Here is a 22,837-nt window from a genome sequence, read left to right on the forward strand (position 1 = left end):
GCCATAAAAGCCTCCCACCATCTTGAACCCTCACCTGGACCCAGCTTGAGTGGGTCCTGAACCCCAACATGTGTCCCACCAGTCCTGGGCCCTTTGTTGTGGTGCTAAAGGTGCCCAAATGGCCTAAAAACAAAACTAAGGACAAATGCTTGCCCAAAAGTGTTCTGAAAACTAGAAGGAGACCAGGACCAACTTGCTTTCAAATCTACCCAAGGTATGTCGCCAGTCGGTTTGACTTCACAGCTTCTCCCACTACGTTCTTACCCATAGCAACAACTCCTTTTCTGTGGAACTGTCTTCGACAACAGCTCTCCGCCTTGTCCTGCTAGGGATTTTCTGAACTTCAATTTCGGTGATTAAGTGCAAATGTAGAAAACTTCACTGCTGCTTCAATCCAAGGGAATCCGGCAGTGACGCTCCCTCCTTGGACACCTCCTGCAGCCTTCCCCCGCTGAAGTTTACCTTTTCAGCACATTTTCTTCAAGAATTTCTCTTAAGTCCGAAGGTAAACGCTGACTGGGCTCAATCCACTTCTTTATCCCAACCGTGCTCCATCGCGGTCAGCCTTAACTTTCGACTTTGACTCAGTCTGGCATGACTAGATGTCCCTGGTTGGCGCTTTGATCTTTTACGTGCTAGGTTTTACTAAAAACCTTAAACATTCATAACTCAGTTTCTACTGATTGGATTTTTCTTGTGGGATTTTTCTTGTGTTGTGTTTTCACTTTATTGCTGTTTGTGTGATGCATACATACTTTACACATTGCTATTAAGTTAAGTCTGACTGCTTTTTGTGCCAAGCTATTCATGGTTAAGCACAGATTCAGTTTGTGACTTTTTGTGGTTCACCCTGTAAGGTATTGTGGCTGCTGCCTTACCAGGGCTCACTCCCCCATCAACCAACAACCCAATTTCTAACACTGTTAAGTTATGTTAAGAGGATGTGTAACGCGCATAGCTGCCACAAAATGGGGCTTCCCAGCCTAGACCCCAAAGATGTACGAGCTGCAACTGCCTACAAAGAATAATGAGAGATGGTGGCTAGGTGGAAAATAGTCAGGTCTTAAGAGATTTCCTGAAGAGAAGGTGATTCTGGATTTTCCTAAGCGAAAGGGGGAGGAAATTCCAGAGAGAAGTGTCATGGCACGGAAGGACCACCCACCCTCTCCTGCTTCTGTGATTTAAGGAATGGAAGCTGTTATGGTAGGCAGAGCAAAGAGGTTTAGACGGCCTGTGGGGAAATATGAGACTGAATAGGATGGGTAACTCCTGGGAGTGCAGGGTCTTATGAACAATGCAAAGGTCTTGAAGTAGATGCGTTTACCCACAGGGAGCTAGTGCAGCTTGCAAAGAAGGCCTGAAACAGAAGAAAATTTGGAGAGTGAGAATAGCAGCCTGGGCCAAATGAAGTCTTCTGGTGACTCATATGTTGGCTCCCAGATAAAAAATATTGCAATAATCCAAACAGGACAAAATTACCGCCTGAATTATGGTTTGTTGAGTGGGAAAATGAAAAAGGCCCCGGATGGGCTTGAGGCTTCTCAAAAGAACAAAGCAAGTTCCAGTTACAGTTTTAGCTTGGGCCTTAAAAGCCAGGGTGTTATCCATCCAAACTCCTAAGTTTTTAATGGAGGACTTGGCCTTAGAAGAAGGACCAAACAAAGAAGGCCACCAGTGGTTGCCCCATGGATAAACATGTTTGCCTAAAAGAAGAATTTATGTTTTATTTGCATTCAGGCGAAGAAAGACCATTGTTATTCATCCATTTAGCCACCGCAAGCATTCCTTTTTGAAAATTGACAATGTCTTGCGTGGTGTTTTTGAGAGAAAGAAAGAATAAACTGGGTATCATTAGCATATGACACCAGCCTAAACCAAGAAGATTTAATGACCTGTGACTATGGTGAATGTATGTGTTGAATAGAGTAGCTTTTAATGAAGAGCTCTGGGGGAGTCCATAATGTAGGCCATGAGGTTGGGGGCCATGAAGTGGAGAAATCACCTGGAATTAGCGCTCCGATAGAAAGGAGGCAAACCAGGTCAGAGAAGACCCTCCTATGCATATAGGCGCTGGAGTAGGATTTTGTGAGACACTGTGTCGAATGCGATGCACGAATCAAGCAGTATCTGCCCTGAAAGTCTGCTCTCATCAAAGTCCTTGCAGAGTTTCTCAGTAACCACAAAGAGGGCTCATTCCGTACTGTGCACAGGCCTGAATCCATTTTGGGAAGTGTCAAGGATATGGCTGTCTTCCAAAAAAGAAATCACAATTATATTGACATGCCTTTCCGTAACTTTGGCAAGGAAAGGCAGAAAGTAAATGGGGCAAAAATGATCTGGCTTAGAGGCATCCAGAGATGGTTTCTTCAAAAGGGGGGTGACTGTAGCATGCTTCCAAGGGCTGTGCACAGAGGCAGAAGACAAAGAGAGGTTCACAGCACGGTGAGAGAAGCAACTCCTGAAGCTTAATGAAATAATCAGGTAATCATATGAACCAGATTTCACTTAGCTGCAGAAGGATGAAAAGGAAGATGAGCACAGGAAGGGTAGTGAGTTCAACATAACTCTAGGGTAGCTGACTACTGGCTGCACCATGGGATCTGGCCTAACATCAGGAGCCACCAAAAGAAAATGAGAGTAGATATCATCAATCTTACCAATGAAATACTCTACTAATTTCTCATAGTGTGAACTAGAGACTTCAATGGAATCGGCAGAAAGCAATGGTTTTAGAAGGCTATTCACTAGGTTGAAAAGTTCTTTGGTCGGATTATTGCTACTACTGATTTTATTCACAAAGTGATCGGCCCTGGATTTTATGATAAGTTTGTGTTAAGATTTGATCTCTGCTTTGTAATTTGCTTTAAGTAAGTGATTGTAGGTTTTTCTGCAGGAGCATTCTAGAGTCTTACAATGCTTTGTGGCCAAGACAAGGGTTTCGTAAAACTTCTTTACCGGGAACTGTTTAACAGGAATAAGGACATCTAGGGCTGAGGTAAGACAGGATTCAAGGATTTGTTAACTCCCTCCACATTAAAGGCCAGGTGTGGGCAGCTTGCCTGAATAAAGTGCCCAAATTGTTGAAGGTTGAGCTTGTGCCAAGGATGTTTGTGGTTCGAGTCTTAAACCAAAGAAGCTGCTAAGTGGAGTAAGCAGATAGACAGAGCGATCATTAAGTGGTCGGTCCACATCATGGAAACAGAGGAGGGGTGGACTGTAGGCAGTTAAGATTTGAAAAGACTGGGTCTAACAGATGATCAGCAGAAAGGGTGGCACTAGTAACTAATTGGGTTAGCTGTATAGCGGCAAAGTCATCTATAAAATTGTTGATATCTCGATTGTGCGTGACCTCAAGATTGCCAATAATGTTAAAATTAGCTAGCTTGATAGCCAGAGGTGCTATGAAAATAGTCAGTGCCTCCCTGAATAATTTGGCGGGGCCCAAGGGATGGTAGATTAAAAGCCCCAGAAAAGTAAAGTTAATATTCAGAGAATTTAAAAAGGGTGCTTTCACAGTCAGGGATAGAACATTGAGTCAGACTTCAAGCCAGCATATCTCTGTAAATGACAGCAGTGCCACCTCCTTATCCATTGGGCTTCTGAAAGTTCATCAAGTAATAGCCAAGGGAAACACTAAAGAGGATTTCACTACTGTATTCTGGCCCAGCCAAGTTTCAGTAAGAAATAAACTATTGGGTGCAATGCCCTGGATAAAATCAAAGATGTCCATGTGGTAATGAACTAGGGAATGATAGTTGAAGCTGTAAAATTTGAACTCAGAGGGCTTAGAAAAGGTAGAGGAGAGGAAGCTAGTGGGATGCCCAGAAGGATTGAGTTTGAATCTGCAGGACCTGCATCTGAAGGATAATTCCTTATATGAGCTCACCGCATGACCATGGACAAGCCCTATGAGCATGAACTCCAACAGAGGAATAGACTAGCCTATGGGCGTCAGGAGGGGTAGGGTGCCTGGCCCCTGGTGCTATTCAGGCACCGACTGGCGCTGACGGGCTTGGCTTTGGCACGCCTTTGGTGCACCAGCATCCATGAAGCTGTCTCCACTAAATGTCCTGGGAGCTCTGGCAGGCTACTCCCGGCTCATCGTTGGTTGTTTCCCAGAGACCAATCAGAGCAATTGGTGTAATCAGGCAGAGAATGAGGTCCCAAATGTTAAAAATACAGTATGCGTAAAAGTACAAACTTCATCACAAATGTGCAGCAAATAGATTGTTTTTCCATAATAGGAGGGCAACAATGTATCCTTGTTCTGTATTCCTTGTCCTTGTAAACAAAGTCTTTTTTTATTTTTCTTTAAAAATTAGTCATCAAACATTGGAGTTTACATACAGATCCTTTATTCAATCCCAAACATCTCTTTTTGGTAGACCCAGCCAAGGCGTTTTATCCCTTACAGGGAGTTCATCAGGGTCTAAAATAATGTTGGTACATATACAAGTATCGGTGCATTGCATAGGTTAAAACTTTAAAGTTTTTTAATGTTACACATTTCTTTCATATTTACTTTTTTTCAATTTTTCTTAGTTTTTAAAATGTTTAATAAAACCAATTCATACGTTGGTGTATACAACTACATTTCCGAGCCATTCATACGAGAAATTTTATCAAGCATTAGAAATTGTAAATGAGGAATTACCATGTGATATAAGGGAGGGACAGCGTATGTTCAATATTAATATATTAAAAGAGGATAATTGTATGTGCATTCGAAGTATAGGGTGTATCACAACCAAACTGTACATTAGAAACAAATTCCAGTCATGGACATTTTTCTTAGAACACTTCTGGTCAGGTACATCATGGAACTGAATCTACATCATATCGATCGAGTGGAAATAAAAGCACAGGATGGCGCACAAAATCACTCACCTGATGAAAACATATCGGACATTTTAAGTAACAAGTAATCCCAAAGATCGAGCTGGGAAAATCTGAATGGGAATTATATATTTGTTTCATTGACGGTGTGTAGAAATTGAGTTTCAAAAAAATATAAGAAGACCACCTTCAGAACATGAAAATCAAGCAGCCGATACACAAGGTTAAGATGTCGCCCACATTAGAGAGAAAAGTTGGAAGGGACTATATCAGGGGCAGGTGAAACTGATTAAATCAATTAAAAGCCTATTTAAGGAATCCCATGGAGGCACAGGTCATTCGAGTGATTTGGATGCCAGTTCGGGAGCCCGTAGCATGTCAAACAAGATGGTAAGAGGGGGAGGGGAGCAGTTCCAGAGATTTGTGTAAAAAGGTTTATGTAGTAAAAACAGGGATTGGAATAAGGACGTGTGTGATCCATTTTGTGATACAATATGAGAGTAGAAATTGACTAAAATGCGGTACGTTTGAAAGTTGCTTAAAAGCCATGCCACTTGCTAAACAAGGATTAACTGTCACCAAACATGTTTAAGAGTTGCTTGCTAAATTACATATGGCAGTATGAATCGAAAATTGAAAGGAATTTGAGTGAGGGCACAAAAGTTAAGATGTCTTTGACACACATAAATAAGAGGTATGTTGAACAATGGACACTGAGAGAAGGCTAATAAAGTACCTGGGGTAAAGAAAGAGACACGCACCCGAAACGGGGTGAATGAATTTCAGCATGTGAATGCGATAACATTGGAAAAGCTGGTACATGTTAAATATAAGACAACTGATGAACAATTGACTTACTGCACGCTCATGAGATGCAGTTTATGTGTAACATGGTGGTACCGTATGAAAGAGTAAGTGAAAGGAACATCTGTAACCACGCAAATATAAAACAATTTTCTGAAAACTTTGGTGCACACTAAAAAATTAAAAAGAAAAAGTATATACAAAATAGATGTGAAGAATAACTGACGTAGACCACTTCAAAGAGGTTGATTTCCATGTATATAAATGTGAATTGGTGCAAGTACACAAATGTGGCAATCGTAAAGGCAGTGACACACGTTTTATAAGAGGTGTGTATGATTTAGATGTAAGCTTCAATGCATGTAGAAGAGTTCAGTACCCCTGCCTGCATGAACAGACGCTGAGTTAATAGCATAGGAGCAAAATAGGAAAAAATCAATCTTTAAATTACGCATAAGTGTTCATGGGTGATGATGATCTGTTTGAATGAAGGTAAAAATGAAAATAAGAATTACAATTAAAACCAAGATGCATGTGTTTTTTGACAGTGGGAATGAAAAGAGAAATTGATCAGGATTGATCAGGATTGAAAAATGGCAATGTAGGAAGTGAAGCCTCAGATAATTGTAAGTAAAGATTTGGTCCTCCGGTGTGCACATATCACTTTATATAAATATAAACAATCCCTTAACGGAGGATAGAAAAATCATGGTGAAGCACAGTAAGAATAGATGAATCAACTAGCTGCAATCATTCGTAATAGGTAACAAAGCAGAGGGAAATTGATAGGGATCAGTTCCATTCAGATAGGTGATTGCAACAGTGTATACACTGGGTAATCTCGGATGAATTAGCATGGAAATGTAGTTGTATACACCAAAGTATGAATTGGCTTTATTTATACATTTTAAAAATAAAACAAATTGAAAAGAATGTGTATCATTAAAAAAACTAAAGTTTTAACCTATGCAATGCACTGATACTTGTATATGCACAATTTTGTTTAGGCCCTGATGAAGTCCCTATAAAGGATGAAACGGGTTGGGTGGGTCTCCCAAAAAGTGATGTTTGGGATTGAATAAAGGATCAGTATATAAACTCCAACAATGATTAATTTTTAAGGAAAAAAATACTTTTTTTACAAGGGTGAGAAATAAGAGTGATTACAGCTACAAACATTGTGGGAGAAGAGAAACCAAAGGAAAACCGAATAGGAATGCATTGTTGCCCTCCAATTTTGGAAAAACATTTGCATGGTTTTGAATGCTGGAAGCAGTTGGAACGCTAGGCGTTGGCACAATATCTGGGGAAACAGTGGAATTCTGGTCAGTGCACTCCAAGGATCACTACTGCTATTCTTGTGGCAAGCAATAGATTCAGTAAAGTGCAAGGATTAACAACAGAAACATGGGCAGCAACTAATGGCAGTGCAGCAGCATTGCAATGGAGGTCCGTTTGTCCTGGGGATTTTGACGCATTATCACTAATGATAAATCTGGAAAGGTGCCAAAACCCATTGATGGATTTGTGGGAACACCCATGGGATGCCTCCCTGCCGCAGAGTAACGCCAGGCAGCGATTTGCGCTACCTTGGGTTACTCTATATTTATCAAGCCATGCAGGGCCACGCAAGGTGGCCTTCTGTGGCTTGATAAATCTCACTTACGTTTTGCATTGCCCTTGTGCTCCCTTGTGTGGTGCAGGGGCGACTCAAAACCTTGATAAATCTGGGCCCAGGTTCTTAGATGGATGACAAAATGTAATTGAAGTTAACTACAGAACTATAGGGACCCATAAAGAGACTAACTCCCATTCCATTTGGTCCATCAAGTCTAACTACTTGGGACTTATATTTATTTAGCACATTGTTTTGCATTTGCTGTAAACTGTAACTACTACACTTCCTTACAGAACTGACCCTGACTATTAAAGTGGGGAGTAGCCCACAACCACCAACACAGCAACTTAAAGAGGGAGAATCATCCTTATACCTTGTATTATGGCACACTGACATGGAGGGGGGGGAGGGTGTATATGCATATAGGAGTGCTGATGGGTAAAGAATATCTGGTTGATAACGACTTCGATCGGATAACACATTGATTTCTGGAAGTCGGATATGTCCATCGGCCTGATGGCGATTAACGAATGGTAATTGTAACTGAAAACTGCACTAAAAATTGTTTTTGCAAAAAAACCTGTAACTACTACACTTAGTTGATCTCTTGTATAAGGTCTGCATCCCACTTGTGCAACTATAACATTAGCATATATAACACTCCTCTGCAGGATCTGAGAAATGTTTTGTGAGAATGTGTTATCTTTGCACTCTGGATACAACACTTGCAATGCACTCTTCTCCCCTTTGTCACTACTGACCACATACAATATGATATGTGAGACAAGTCTGGTATTGCTAATTTGTTAGCTCTGCACACTGGGATTACTGCTGGCAAGTCCCAAGTATATGTAATCTGGCCCCTAAAATGTGTTAAAATTGTCAATGTCCCAACTACATATTAAACTTTCCAGCAAGGCCACAGTATATGCACAGGAAAAAACACCAATGGCATTGAAAGGTTAAAGTCCATTTAACTTTCTGCCATCCACTAGGATGACAAAGAAAACATGTCTTTCGGCCTACCTATGTAGCCTGATTGCTGCAGCTTTTAATCCTGAAGGCACATCTATCAAAATGACCCTTTTTGACAAGAAGGAACCCTACTTTTAAATATTAAACAAGTCATCCCTAAGTAGGCCTGGTAGCCCACATGTTAGAGTGCCTAATAGTTCAAAAAGATTCATGCAAGAATATTGTGCGGTCATGTACCTACAGTGACTCGCATCCAAAAGCTACTTTCATTGTAAGGGGATGTAGCTGTTCCTTTGAGAAAGACTAAACTTCAGACAAAACAGATAGTTCTGTTAATTCTGGTATGCGATATGCTTCAGAGATAATTCAACCACTGTTTTCAATATTTATTCCAAACCCAATTTACTGGTAAAATCAGTTTTGGTAAGTATTTAGGAAAATAAGGTTATACTTTGTCTGCCTAGAACTCCAGTCTAGCTAGCATTGGCCTGCAAGTGGCTGCCCCTATCAGTGCCTCTCCCCAATGAGGTGTGAAAACTGTACCCAGAGCAAAAACAATGGCCTTTTAGCAGGAAGACCTGGGTATTAGATATGTCACTTATGACCTTGGGGTCCGATGTGGTGCCCTGCACTGTATATGCATTTGACTACCATTCATGAGATCCTATGACTATCCCTGTTGCCCATTTTGCTGATGACGTCTGTGATATCCTCCGAGGGCTGTAGGCCACTTCGTTCTACTGAGCATTACGTTTATTTTCTTTTATCCCCCTCAGGGCAGACTCTCAATGAATACACCGGGCCATAATTGTGTTAGATGTCAGTGTGCATGTGTCTTCAATCTGCTTGTTCCTCGTGCCTTTGTGCCTTGTGCCAGATAACCGTTTGCGCCTCATGCTTGCCAAAGCACTGCGAGTCTTCGAAACATATACAACTATAAAAAGGGACCGGGGGTCTAACAAGAGCACAGTAGGTGATGTGTCTGTTAACTGAAGGCCTTGTGTTATCCCTGGCAATCCGAGCTGAGCATGATTGCCATCAAATTATTTCAAGTGATAGAGCTAAATTGTCAAGCCCTGTGAGTCATTGTTATCACGTGGTAATCTGCCACATCCTTGAGGATGACCGTTAGAACGTAAGGGTCTCCTCCGTGGCGAGCTCAAGTGCTCTCCGTGGATGCCATTCCCCACCAAGGCAAACAATTCATGCCTTCAAAAATGTAAAATAACATAGAAAAACCATGAAAAAACTATGTGGTGCAGTGCGGTAAAGAATAAAAAGATTATGAGAAAAGATGTTAGAACAATGTCTCTTTCCTCACACCTAATAAAAACTGAAGGAGTTAGATCAGGCTCCTGCTATTGCTTCATAGTAGAGCGCTATAACTCCTTATCTGAGGTCAACATGTTTCAGCCTAAGTGGAAGTGATCCAGGCTTTCATCAGGACCAAATCAAAGCTACTGCATAATAATTAAAGAAAAATCTCAACACTGTAAGAAACCATACCACCTCGCCTGGTGCGAAGCCTTCATATGCAGGATGCAATCATCACCCTGAAGATTCAAGGTCCAAACCTCACCTCCCTGGAACCTTCCTCGGGTATAGATGAGGCCCCGCTCTGTCCGTCGGTACCTCAGGACTCCCGCCGAGTTCTTCGAAACATGCCAGGCTTTCTTGACTTTGGGCGCGGCTATAAATACCACACCCGAGCCATGAGACAGTGCTTGGCTTCGCACCCAATGGAAACGGTCTCTCCTTACTCCTGCTCTCCTGAAGACCACTTGCCCAGTATCAAGGACCCTGCTCAGCGCTCCCAACCTACCTATGAATCCTTCGAGTTTCTGAGATTGCTGTACAGCAGTGATGAGATTCTCTCCTGAATTGTCAAGACAGCACTCCAGGACACCTGCAAGAAAGACAAGAAAAGACAATGTAAAGTACAAGACTCGAGGTAGTGCACTATTTAAAAACTGTGAAGAGATATCGGATCACAAGACAATTTATCTGTAAGCATAAAAACTGGCACATGAGGCATTCTTAGTTTACCCGTCTACCTGCATTGTCCCTAGCCGTGAAAGACTCAAACCTGGTGCACAAAGACTCATTGTTGTGCGCATTGTTACAATTGGTACGTGCTTGTGATGACTCGAAGACTTCAAGTGTATTGAGTAGGTTACTGCTTCTTACATGAAACCTATGCTGATGTATTGTTTGGTGACATTTTCATTCATGTGTATCACTGAGAACTCTGTAAGCAATTCCCGAAATATTTATCAAGGAATTTTTATTGATACATTCTATGCTGTAATAGAATAGATTACATGAATAGACTACATGTAAGTATTATTGTTTGCAGCACAATCTATTAACACTACTCAGAAGAAGTTGTACAAGGGCTTGAAGAGCTGGTTAACCAGGCCCTCTAGAAGCGTCATAGCAGATTCAGAAGATACAAGCCTCTCTCTTTCTTATTTTGTGCCAACGCCCCTTCCCTTCTGGGACATTGCTTGATTTAAGGGTTCTATTTCCTTGTTCGGGCACTGCCCCTGGAGTGAGTGGAGGTCCAGCATTGTAGCCGTGGACAAATACTCCAGGTGAGTGGCGTGACGCCACTCCTCTCAGTTCTGGAAGGGCAGCTGGGGAGAGCTCATGAACTTCTTTAAATGGAAAGGGACCACTCTGATATCATAGTTTAATGTACAAGGATACCAGGAGAAGAGAAGCCTTTATCTCCTTGGCCAACTGGAGCCAGTTTGTCACCAGCCCAGTGCGAGTGGAAGCTGGTTCCAGAACAATTTTGGTATAGTTGAAGACAGAGCAGCTCATTTCTCTAGTAACACCCTTGGCTGGGACCCTAGCCAGCTCCAAGTGCAGAAGGCTGGTGCTATGTTACATTTTACTCAGAATAGTGCATGTGGGATAGTCTGTAGTATGGCAAACAGGATGTGCTGCAAAAGTTAAAAGGGTTTCCCCGGGAAGTTTTTCTTTGCATTGGTTAGTCATCTCACCCACTGGCTAATAAATCCTGCAAAAGTAGCACCTCACCCACAACTCATCAGAACACATATAGTCCTGTGGATGAACCGACAAAGACTGAACCTGATATAAGTGACCAGTGAGACCTGCTGAGCTAGATCTGCTCCCACTTGTACCCAGGACTGAGAGGTTGACTCGTCAGATGGCTGACCTTCTGTATGCCTTTTTCCTAGAGTGGTGAGCTGATCAATTGCAACTTGATCTGGACTGAACTCTGCTAGTGGCCTCTGCAAGAGTGAGCCCTGACCCCTACATGGTATCTCCGAAGTGACCAGAAGGAACTCCTCGAAGTCTGAAAGGGTCGGGCGTGGCCTTGCTCCAACCAAGATGGCTGCACTTTTAGCACACTCCGAGTTGCTCACTATGCTAACCCCGCCAACCTTCCTAATCTCCACACACTTTGGTTCCTGCAGGGCACACCCTGACACGCCAAGGTGTCTGGTATGCCTAGGGGTAAATTTGGTGCCGACATCTGTCCCGGGGACCATGGTTTGGGTAATCGAGGTCCTGGGTGCCCGCATCTTGCATAGGCTGCACAACCAGGAATCGGCCTGAGTTGAGGAGAAGTCTTCAATCCAGCAGCAGGGCAGAAGACTGGAGGAAGACAGATGCAGACACAGAAGGCGTCCATACATTTGCTGTTGTTTTCCCCGTTGCTGCCAATGCTTAGATTGCCCACGACCGGAGGGGACCCACGGCCCATGCTTGGCCCGTTTATGGTATGGGTTTGGGGGGACTCACTGAGACCGTCTGCCGCGCCCTGAATGTGAGGTGACGTTAGACAGTGAGGGGTGCCTTGGAGATGACCGTGGGACCCCTAGGTACGGGCAAAGTGGGTGTTGGCATGGGGCAGGCTCCCAGACAAAGAGATCACACCAGGGACCGGGTTCTAGCGGTCCATATATGAGGGTAGAGGGACCAGAGCAGTAAGTGCCACAGCCCTACACATCCATTTGTCTGGTCCCAGGGGAGGTGCTGAGTCTGGGAGCAGCGTACTGGCTGACTGGGGGATCCCCACGCTGTTTGGAGAGGCCCAGGCTTGAGTTAGAGCTCTATTCTCCTGACGGTGATTGCTGGCCTGGCAGGAGGGCTGTATTGACAATAGAGGTGCTGAAAGCGCTCTGAGGTGCAGGACTGGGGCTAAGACTGTTGGGTACCTCTAGCCCCCAACATTCTGAACACCTATTGTAGGCTCTAAGGGAACAGCTATTGTTGCGTGTGAGGCTTGGGCCAGATTTGGTAGGCCACTAGTTAGATGACAAGGCCTGGACAGTGTGGGGCACAGTCACTGGCCCACAGTGGAGGGATAAACAGAGCAATGGCTCATCAGCAAGAGGGCCGATACTGTGGCAGCCTGCACTGATGTTGTGCATACACCAGGAGGCTGAAACTGGCCTCTTCCCTGCTGGCCTCACGGCCATTGTGAGTACCTCCCAAAGGTAGTCTGAGGGAGGTGAGTGAACTTGGGTGCAGCAAGTTGGAGCGTATGCCTTTGTTGTAACCTGCTGAGCCACAATGCCCTAGTGGTCTCCAGACTAGATTCATATTATCCTGTTGCTTGCTGTAGAACAGTTGGAAATCATCAGTGACGCCTCTAGGGACCAGAGGGGACCCCCCTGTTTCTCTGCAACTTTCCCTCGGTGCCCATGGTAAAACCGAAGGGACAACTAGAGACACAGTCCAACAAGATGGATAAATAGGCTGAAAGTCACTGAATAAGGCTGGACCGGGAACTGAGGTATCAGTCAGCAGAGCCCTTCGTTTGTGCCATTATAGCAGCAATCTGTGACCTTAAGAGCACTTCAGAACCTAAAATAGACGCAGTGACAGTGGGCGTTAACCTTTTGAGGGCAGAATTTAAGAAAATGTCAGAGAAGGTTACAACAGCCGAGTCGCATATCCATCTCCTTTAAACAAGGTCCATAAAGTTGGAATAACAGGTTCGATATCTTAAGAAACAGCACAAGATCATGGTAGCGAAACTCAGAGATCAAGAAGTTAGGGCTCGAAGGAACAATAGAGTGGTTGGGGTCCTTGGGGGGGTGGAGGGTCCTAGTGTAGACTTATTCCTCGAAGATCTGTTTGTCAACACCCTCTGCCCCAAGGACCTTTCAAACTTCTTCTCCGTTGAGCAGGTGCACAGGGCTCGAATACCACAGTCAAAGCTGGGCCCCCTCCCCACGAACAATCATTGCCAGGATTTTTAATCACCAAGATCGTGATTCGCGATGATATATTACAAGCAGCCTGCTCCCATGGGGACTTGACTTATGAAGATGCCACAGTACGGTTCTTTCCGGATTTCATGCTCCAGGTACAGCGCCAGCACCGCAGCTTTAATAAAGTTAAGAGGGTACTCCACACCAAAGGCTTGAGGGTCGCTGTACTCCTGGGTGGGGGAATAATCGAGAGAAGATAGGGCGTCCCATGGGCCGACAAGCAGGTAGTCTGACAGGGCAACCCCATGAACAATCCGCTGAGGGTGATGTAAAATTGGTTTGATAGTTGACATAGATGGCAGCACAAAATGAGACCCCTTGCTCAATGACAATGGTCGTACTGGGATGAACATTAGGTGGAGGAGGATGCAAACATGGGGTCTCCTGCCAGGATCCCTGGGCACCGCTAGGGCCATTTGATTGTGACCGATGATTGCTTTTGGGAGTGAGAGGTGGCGATGACCTAATATTCTCTATGGGTCATAGATGTGGGAAAAATTGTTTGATGTGCTAAGGAGTTATGCACGCTGAGTACAAATAGCTTGGTGCGTCTTGGCAGTGTCTGCTAACCCTTAAAGTATGTGATTTTACAATTTGGGCGACATGCAGTCTGCAAGTTGGGGTAGTGGGTGTCTTGAAGCCTACTGTGCAAGGTAGCAGGGTGGGGGAGTTTCATGGGGAATCACAGATATGTTAAATCTTGATAGTTTTGCATGGTGTAACGTGTTTTTGCTGAGTCACATGATGCAACAATGGAAAGGGACTCAGATCACATAGGAGGAGGGGTAGACCTTTTACAAGGACACGCACTAGGTGAGAAGTTTACACACCACAAAATCACATGGGAACCTAAACCTGCTCGGATTTGAAGGTCATGACATGGAATAGGTAACAAAATTAAATGCACCATTGTGCTGCAATATATCCATAGACATGCCCCGGACTTTATCCTCCTACAGGGAACCAATTTGAAAGGTAACCATTATAAAGCATTGAATCACTAGGGGTATTCCCTGGTAGCACACACAGGTTTTGCTTCCAATTTCAGGGTCATGGGTATCCTCCTTAATTTTTCTGTACCTCACATGCTGGGCTGGATATGGAGTGACCCATTTGGTAGATTTGTTACACAGACGGGTACTTGGAAGGGCCAAACCAGTTTACATATCTCTCAGCGATGCATGGTAGTTTTTCCCACTTGAATTATATATTTACTCATCACATGCATGAAGTAAGTTCCACAATGCATCCCACCTGCCACGTGGCAGTTCTGACCACTCTCCGGAGGTGGTGTCATTTTCTGGTTCACCAGGGATTTAAAGTTGCCCCAAGGATAGTTTTTTGGTATCTAGACAGGATAGACAATTCCAAGTTAAGATACGAGAGTGAACAGACCACTATTTTCAAGAAAATGTAGGGACGGTTGACTCGTCTTGCACACTATGGGAGGCCTTTAAGACAGTACTGTGTGGCCATGCTCAGGCCCCCATTGGGGGAATGAGAAAGGAACAGGCTATCAAACATCAAATGCTAGAGAAGGAGACTACCTCCTTGGAATCAGAGATGATGGGAGGGCACCAAATACTCTCCTGTGCCATTACCATCGACAACAGGAGATGAGACATCTGGCAGAGGATAAAGCCCAAGCACACGCACCGCCACTCAGAGGCGTCTATACGATGTTGGAGATTAGGCCAACAAGCTCATTGCCTGGTTGGAAAGAAGAGACATGGGTAGAAACTGGGTTCTAGAAATCCAGACCTCCGATGGGACAGTACATACCACTGGAAAGGCCATAGCGGAGGCCTTAGCGACATACTATGAATGCAAATACTCTTCCACGACTAGCCAATCTGGAAATGACTGTGCTGAACTCCTGAAAGACCTTTCTCTCTGAGTACGCTTACCAAACGATTGGAACGCATTAGAACAGGACTTGGCGATAGAAGAGGTAGAGGGACAATCCAAGGACTACAACACAGTAAGGCAACGGGGTCAATGGCCTACCAGTAGAACAATATAAATGCGTAGCTGATAAAGTTGTGCCACATAGGCTAGACATGTTCTAGGCGGGTAGGTAACCTCCTGATAGATCAGAGATTGGCCACTGATGTGGCTATTTCCAAAAAAGTAAACAGCCTGCGGCTTGCAGTTTCTACAGTACGATATCTCTCTTGAACTTGGAGGTCCTGGCGAAGGTCCTCGCCAACAGACTCACAACAGTAGTAACCACAGAAGATTTATGCCACACAGGGGTACCAGACTGAATTTGAGGCGTCTCTATGGGGTCCTACACATGACAGAAGCCTCCAGGCTGAGCAAGCAGTATTGCTCTCCTTAGACGCAAGAATGGAATTCAACATATAGAATTGCCATACCTGTTTGCTGCCCTTGCCAGACTAGGAATTGACCAGAAGTTCTGTACCTGGATTAGACTTCTATACCTAGATCCCTAGGCAAGGAGGTGGGTTAATGGCGCACTGTCCCACTTTTTTACCCTTCTTGTGGGCACAAGGAAAGGCTGCCACATATCACCAATGATTTTTGCCTTTGCACTGGAGTCATTGGCTGTCTGGATTCGTCAAGACCCTTTCCTAGGGGGTATTAGAGTGGGTGGCAACTGGGGAGAACAGAAATCCCTGTGCGCTGACGACATTGTTTGTATGCTACACAGCCTCATTTCACTGTGGACATATTCGCCATATTTTTCAACTCTTTGGGAGTTATTCTGGATATCAGATTAACTGGGACAAGTCCCTTATTTGGGACAAGTGCCTTATTTTCCCACTGTATTATATAAACAATGGGGTAACCCTGTGTCCCTCAGAACCTGAGTATGAATATTATGAAAAAACAATGGTTCTGTCGGGAGTGAACAAACAATTACTTTGTCTTATAAATGGATCAAGAGAAACAGAATCGAAAAAATGAGTAAATCAATCATGAAGGAGAATATTCCCTTATTGGAAGGACCACATGAATTAAGAGATCCAGATCACATAAACAAATGACAAATTACAAATTACAATGAGATCAAATTTGATGGGTGGTATGCTGTTCTTTATATATAAATTGCATCATTTATATTGACACCCATATCTTTTATAGCAAAGCACGGTTGCCAAAGTTGTACAACACAAAGTGAATTCGTGAATCAGTGAAAAAGTGACATGTGTGATAAAGTTGTGCATAATACATACAAAGAAATAAATACAAACAGATTTTTATGTACACGATATAAAAGAGGCCAGTTTTGGAGAAAGGTACAATGACAAGGTTTCAACAATTAAATCAAGTTGTGTATGAAACCGAGTCTTGAACTGGTCCTAGCTATTGTCGTCGACGTTTCAACCCAATGCAAGCGATATTAATTCATCATACGGGTCTTCATCAGGACTATAAAACAAACCATGGCAACCTAGTCGAGAGTCTAGGATGGCCTAACATTCAAATGCTGTAGAGATGAGTCACTCATCAAATGAGGATTCTAAAAACGCAGCTTGCTCGCTGCAATGCTAAGTTGGTGGAATAAATCTACCAGCGTCTCAGAGCGCAGCTTAATCGCTGCAAAGCTATGTGGATGGAATCCTGTCAAATGAATCCAATCAGATGTCGGAGTCAATGGAAAAAAATCTACCAGCGTTTAGAATAAATTCACACCACTCGTCTCTACAGCATTTGAATGTTAGGCCATCCTAGACTCTCGACTAGGTTGCCATAGTTTGTTTTATAGTCCTGATGAAGTGATACTCAAGCCTCTCTTCCATGACCATCATGCCATTTCGTAGATCACTATGATCGGTCTGGGGGCTCTAAATGTAACTTGGTATATACCTGCTCAACCTTCCACCGGGTTTCTGACCATGTCGGTTTTCCTTAAATCGAACGCATAATCATCTATGAAAGCCTCGGGCCACTGCAGAATGACTGTTGTTGTTTTGATCCTGATGAATGCCGCTAACATTTAAGTCATCATGGCAGAAACATGTTGATCAGATAAAAGGGTATATACAATAACCCTTCATTCACTAGCATTTTAATCACTACCACTTAGGAAGGAGGAATACAGTTCTTACCCCTAAGTAGATAGTTTTTAAACACACTAGTTGCACCTTTTCCTTTCTTGTTTAGCACTCTGCCCCTCCTCACCTATATGAGTTGCTAGAACAACTATGTGCTTTGCACTCCCACTCCTTCCCCTTTGGGTAAAGTCGTAGCCCACACGGGGTACCTTGCGGTCTCTGGGTGTTGGAGGAACCCAATGATGAAGCATATCACCCTCGGGTGAGTGAGGGTTTTCGTCCACAACTAGGTTGTGCATGTTACTTTTTACCACTCTTGCTGCCTACTAATTTCCTATTAGCTACGCTACCCTACATACTATGTGTGAGATTCATAATTCTGGTTTACCTTATTAGATTTTTTTACTCCTGTGGCACTGCTAAATACTTTGCATGTTTTACCTTAAGTTACGCCTTCCTGTTCTATGACATAGCTGCCATTAATTGAGTCCAGGTTTATTTACTAAACTGATGCATTGCACCTGACAAGGTTTTGGACTTATTACTTGGGGAGGAATACCATCATCCCCAGCTAACAGCCCATTTTCTTATAGGGAATAGATATCTAAGGAAAAGAAGATATCTTTAATATTCTGTCCTCATGAATGTCCAGCACAGGGGTGACTGAGTTTTTAAAGTGGTGAGGCAAAACATTAAAATTGTGAAAAGGTTAAAGATGTTTCTCTTTGAGAAACACTGCTTTCAAAGGTAATATCCTGCACATGCCTCTTTAGCCTTTCCCCAATCAGAAAGATTTTTGCTTGATCTCAAAATAAAAGTCAATCTTTTCATGCCCCACCACTATAACACTTTACCAGTTGCCATTGTTCCAGCATTAACTTTCAAAGAGACAGTGATGTACTTTGAAGTTATCTCTGTGAACCAACTATCTGTATTCTTGATTTGAAGAGGACTCTATTGAAACTGAAATGCCGCAAGATATAAGTGATAACAAAATAGCTTACTAACCTCTCTCAATGCTGGCAAAGTTGCATGACTCCAAATCCATATATAAAGCACTTTCTGATATTGATTGCTTTTGTTTCTGATTTATTTTTGGCACAACCTAAATGCACACTGCACACTGTATATACATATGATAATCAATGATGTTCTATGCTAGAAATCATCTGTTCCTTCACAAAGGTTCCAAGGTTAAAAAGGGATGCAATTATTTCAAAATCTTTGACTAATAAAAGCTACGTTCAAAAACAGTTCAAGCTTCAATTTCCATCCAACTTAATTTCCAGAAAGCCTTGCATGACAGGAGAGACAGGGGAAGGAACTGGGTCTTTGAGATTCAAGATGCAGGGCAAGAGCTCCCTACAACTGGGGCAGGGATAGCGGAAGCATGTGCTGCCTATTATGAGGAAACATACACGTCCACTACTGCACGGTCTGAGGAAGATTGTGCTGACCTTCTGAGGGATCTTTCTTTTCCGACTTTCTCAGACGAGGACAGAGACATACAAGGCTTGGCAGTGGAGAAACTCAAACAGGCCATTGGAGACCTGTAGTCGGGGAAAATGGCAGGGCCTAACAGCTTGCCAGTGGAGATTTACATATGTATGGCAAACAAGGTAGTGGGGCATATGCTAGGTGTGTTCAGGGTGGCCAGGGAGGAAGGGTGCCTTCCAGTAGATCATAGAACCTCCACCATAGTTGTTATACCTGAAAAGGGAAAGCCACCTATGGCCTACAAATTGTACAGGCCTATTTCACTCTTAAACCTGGAGGCAACGGTCTTGGCCATGGTCTGGATAACCAATTTCTGTCGGTGATAACCACAGTGATACATCCAGACCATAGGGCTACCCAGTTAAACCTACGGTGGCTATATGGAGTGATGCACATGACCACTACTTTCCTTGGATGCTAGGATGGCATTGGACAGTGTTGAGTGGAACTGCCTTTGTGCAGCTCTTACCAGGCTTGACTTTGGCCTTGTTTCTGTAGATCGGTCAAGCTTCTATACCTGGACCCGAAGGCCAGAGTGAGTGTCAACAATATGTTGTCTCGAACCTTTGATCTGCATAAGGCCACTAGACAGGGCTGCCCACAGTCCCCATGATCTTTGCACTTGAGCCTTTGGCTGCTTGGATTCGGAGAGACCCGCTTATATGGGGCATTAGTGGGGGAGGGGGAAACTGGGAGGAGTGGATCTCCCTCTATGCTGATGATATCCTGCTCTTTGCCACACAGCCCTACCTCACAGTGGATAGATTCTTACACATATTCTAACTCGTTGGGGAATACTCCAGCTACCGAATTAATTAGCATACATTTCTTAATCTTTCCCCTCGTGGGTGGCATCCCCCTAGGCTGTCATCGAGATGCGTAGCTCCTGTAGTGCAGGACGGATATCCATCTTTAGGCATTTACATCACACTAGATGCAGATGTATTCCTGAGAAGCAACTTACTCCAGCAACTGGATAGCCTCTGGAGTGACATCACCCATTGGGGCACTCTTACAGTTTCCTTGACGGGCAGGTCTGTGCGCTTTATGATGATGACCCGTCCGAGACTCTCATACGTTCTACAGAACGCCCCAAATAAAATACCTCCCGACTTCTTTAAGAGAGAAAATAGCAAATTCTATCAACTTCTGTGGGACTGAGGTAGTTCACAAATTACACTCTGTAGGTTGCAGAGAGGGGTGTATGAAGGGGCAATGCAACTGATAGTCATAAATGATGGGTGTTCAGGGACAGAGCTGAACCGGCATACAGTATGAATCGGGAGACTATTGGGCATTCAGGACTATCTGTGAGGGCATGGCGTGAAGTCCATAAACACCGGGGATGGGAGGACAAATTAAAAGATAGAACCCCACCGCGATATAATGATCTACTACGCGAAGTTGGGGGCCGGAAGGAATTTTCCAAATGGAAATTAATAGGCATTGAGCACCTGCGGAATGTGCGGAGAGGACAAGCCTCAGTACTATTTGCTATTCTACAACAGAATATGAGATGGCTGAGTCAGAATGCTTTATTTATCTGCAATTGGGACAAGCTCTGCGACACCACATAATGGAGGGTGAGCAATTGCCTGAATCTTCATCCATGGAGGATCGGCTCCTCTTAAACTCCACGGTAGATAAGGCGATCTTCTTGACTTATCAGAAATTAATGAACAATTCCCCTGACCCCTTGCTGAAGTTGCGAGAAGCATGGGAGGAAGACATTTTTCTCATAGAGGAGGAGGAGGAGGAGGAGGATTGGGTTCAGGCACCACAGATCCCCAGAAAATTGCTACACATGCCCATTTCCGTTTAATCCAGCTGCATAAACTCCACAGGTCATACTACCCTCGAACGCTTATGCATCGCCTTGGGAGATGCGACACCACCCTATGTGCCAGGGGTTGTGGAATAGTGTTGTCTTTTTTCCACATACTCTGGGAATGCCCCGAAATTCAGTCTTATTTGCAGGGAGTGGTACACATAATGACCCGAGTCACTGAACACAATGTGCCGTTGGTGGCTACATGGCACCTTTTGTGTAGAAGTGGCAACAAGGAGAGGGACAAATACCAAACGATATGGCTTGCGTTGGAATCTGGGGTAGCTAAGCAAAACTTAGCACGAGCCTGGGGGGCGAGTGGGCTACCACGAATTGCAGATTGGAAAACTGATCTAGATATGTGTCATAAGGCTGAACACATGGTGTACCAGAGTCGGGATTGCCCAAAGAAATGGGAGAAAGTTTGGGACAACTGCTGCACTTATAGGAAATAGTGAGTCTCTCCATCTACATGATGACTATTACCTCGGGAATTGAGCCTCAGTTACTGATGGGATTCTGTCCTAATGTACTGCTTATTGATGTATATGCCAATACCTTCTCTGTTTAACCTACTGGACACACAGAATGTACTATACTTTGCTCTTCTATGATGCCAATAATGCATGTGATACACCAATTATCCTTGATATATGCTGAGCAACTGTTCAATATAAACTCTAAGAAAAAAAAAGAATATCTGTCATCAAAGTCCCAAAGAAGAGGATTGTTCCTCAAACACAAATCCACAAGGCAAGGGTTCTAGCTGCAGTAACATCTCCTGTTCAAGGGCCTCTATGAAATGTAGTTCATGGTTTGCTGATGCCAGAAAGCAGATGCGAGCTTGCAATTGGTGGTGATCCACTGAATGTAGTGTCATGCACCAAACTCATCTATACCAAATATGGTCAAAAGGTAGGGATGCTTGCACTCTTTGCATATTGATGGTGTGGCATGCGAAAGGCTTCATAAATGTGTAGAGAAGACACTACATGATGATGTCTTTATATGGGACTACATTTCCCAAGAATCCCTGAACTGTCACAATGTGTGGATATGACAGAAAGGCACCTGGCTGCAGCAACATTGTAGCATGATTGCATAGCAAGACTGCGACGAAAACTGAGAACGTTATACCCGATTTATCAAAAATGGTCACTAGCACTTCTCACCTGCAGACATCCATGTCCAGCAGAGTGCCGAGGCTGAGTGGTGATCTATAGTGTCTCAGTTTTCTATCTTAACCCATTCCCATCTCTCCACTTCTATTCTATGCACAACATATTCAACTGTGTGTGGTCAGTGGTGTTTTTAATGACATGTGGAAGAGTGTATCGTTCCAGTTGGATTCAGAGTATAAGATTAGTGTTTTTAGCAGATTGTCTAGCCCATGTTACCATCTAACCTGAGCCATGGATTCTGACACTATTCTGTCTCAGATATTTACCAGCCTAAACAAACTGCAGCAGGTGGTAAGTTCTGCATCAATATGTTATCAAAGGCTACATTGTTATTTGAAAGATGTTCCGGTAAAAGTAGTTAATCCACCTACCAAATATTGAAAACTCATAGATTTTGTCGTGCAATTAGAACATCATTGGTGTAAAGCTCTCTGATGGGGATATAGTGCATACTAAAATAATTAAGGGTGCCTTAATTGATAATGTTATCTCAGACATGCAAACACTGGTGGAAGAGGAAACAAGAAGAGAACGTAACAGACAAGTGTTTCCTATGGAGGTTTCCAGATAAGTCCATATTGGCTCTTACCCAGTGCCAGCTGATTTTGTGCTGTAACTGACCAAATATCCTCCACAGTACCATGCAGCTAAAAGAGTAGCCGAACATAAAGACCCCTCCCGCACCAGGAAGGCGGAGGGCTAAACGGAAAAAACAAACTAAACAAAAGGGTATGTAGAGGGATAACAAGTAACAGCAAAAGAGGGTTCAGACGGGATCTCCAGGGACTACTGAACAGGTGGAAAGCAATGAAGGTGAAGGA

The 22,837-nt window shown here is 43.7% G+C and overlaps 1 protein-coding gene across 7 annotated transcripts in view; it reads right to left on the reverse strand.

The window, feature by feature from the left end:
• LOC146866151 (uncharacterized) overlaps positions 1-22,837 on the reverse strand; it is a 1,119,785-nt gene that overhangs the window by 619,183 nt on the left and 477,765 nt on the right. For all 7 annotated transcript variants that reach the window (XM_085634060.1, XM_085634084.1, XM_085634050.1 and 4 more), the window contains one exon: positions 10,056-10,139. In XM_085634060.1, coding sequence (XP_085490186.1) covers positions 10,056-10,139 — 84 coding nt within the window. The remainder of the gene's footprint in view (positions 1-10,055; positions 10,140-22,837) is intronic.

Source organism: Triturus cristatus, chromosome 2_1 (genome assembly GCF_964204655.1).
Source record: "Triturus cristatus chromosome 2_1, aTriCri1.1, whole genome shotgun sequence".
Taxonomy (NCBI): domain Eukaryota; kingdom Metazoa; phylum Chordata; class Amphibia; order Caudata; family Salamandridae; genus Triturus; species Triturus cristatus.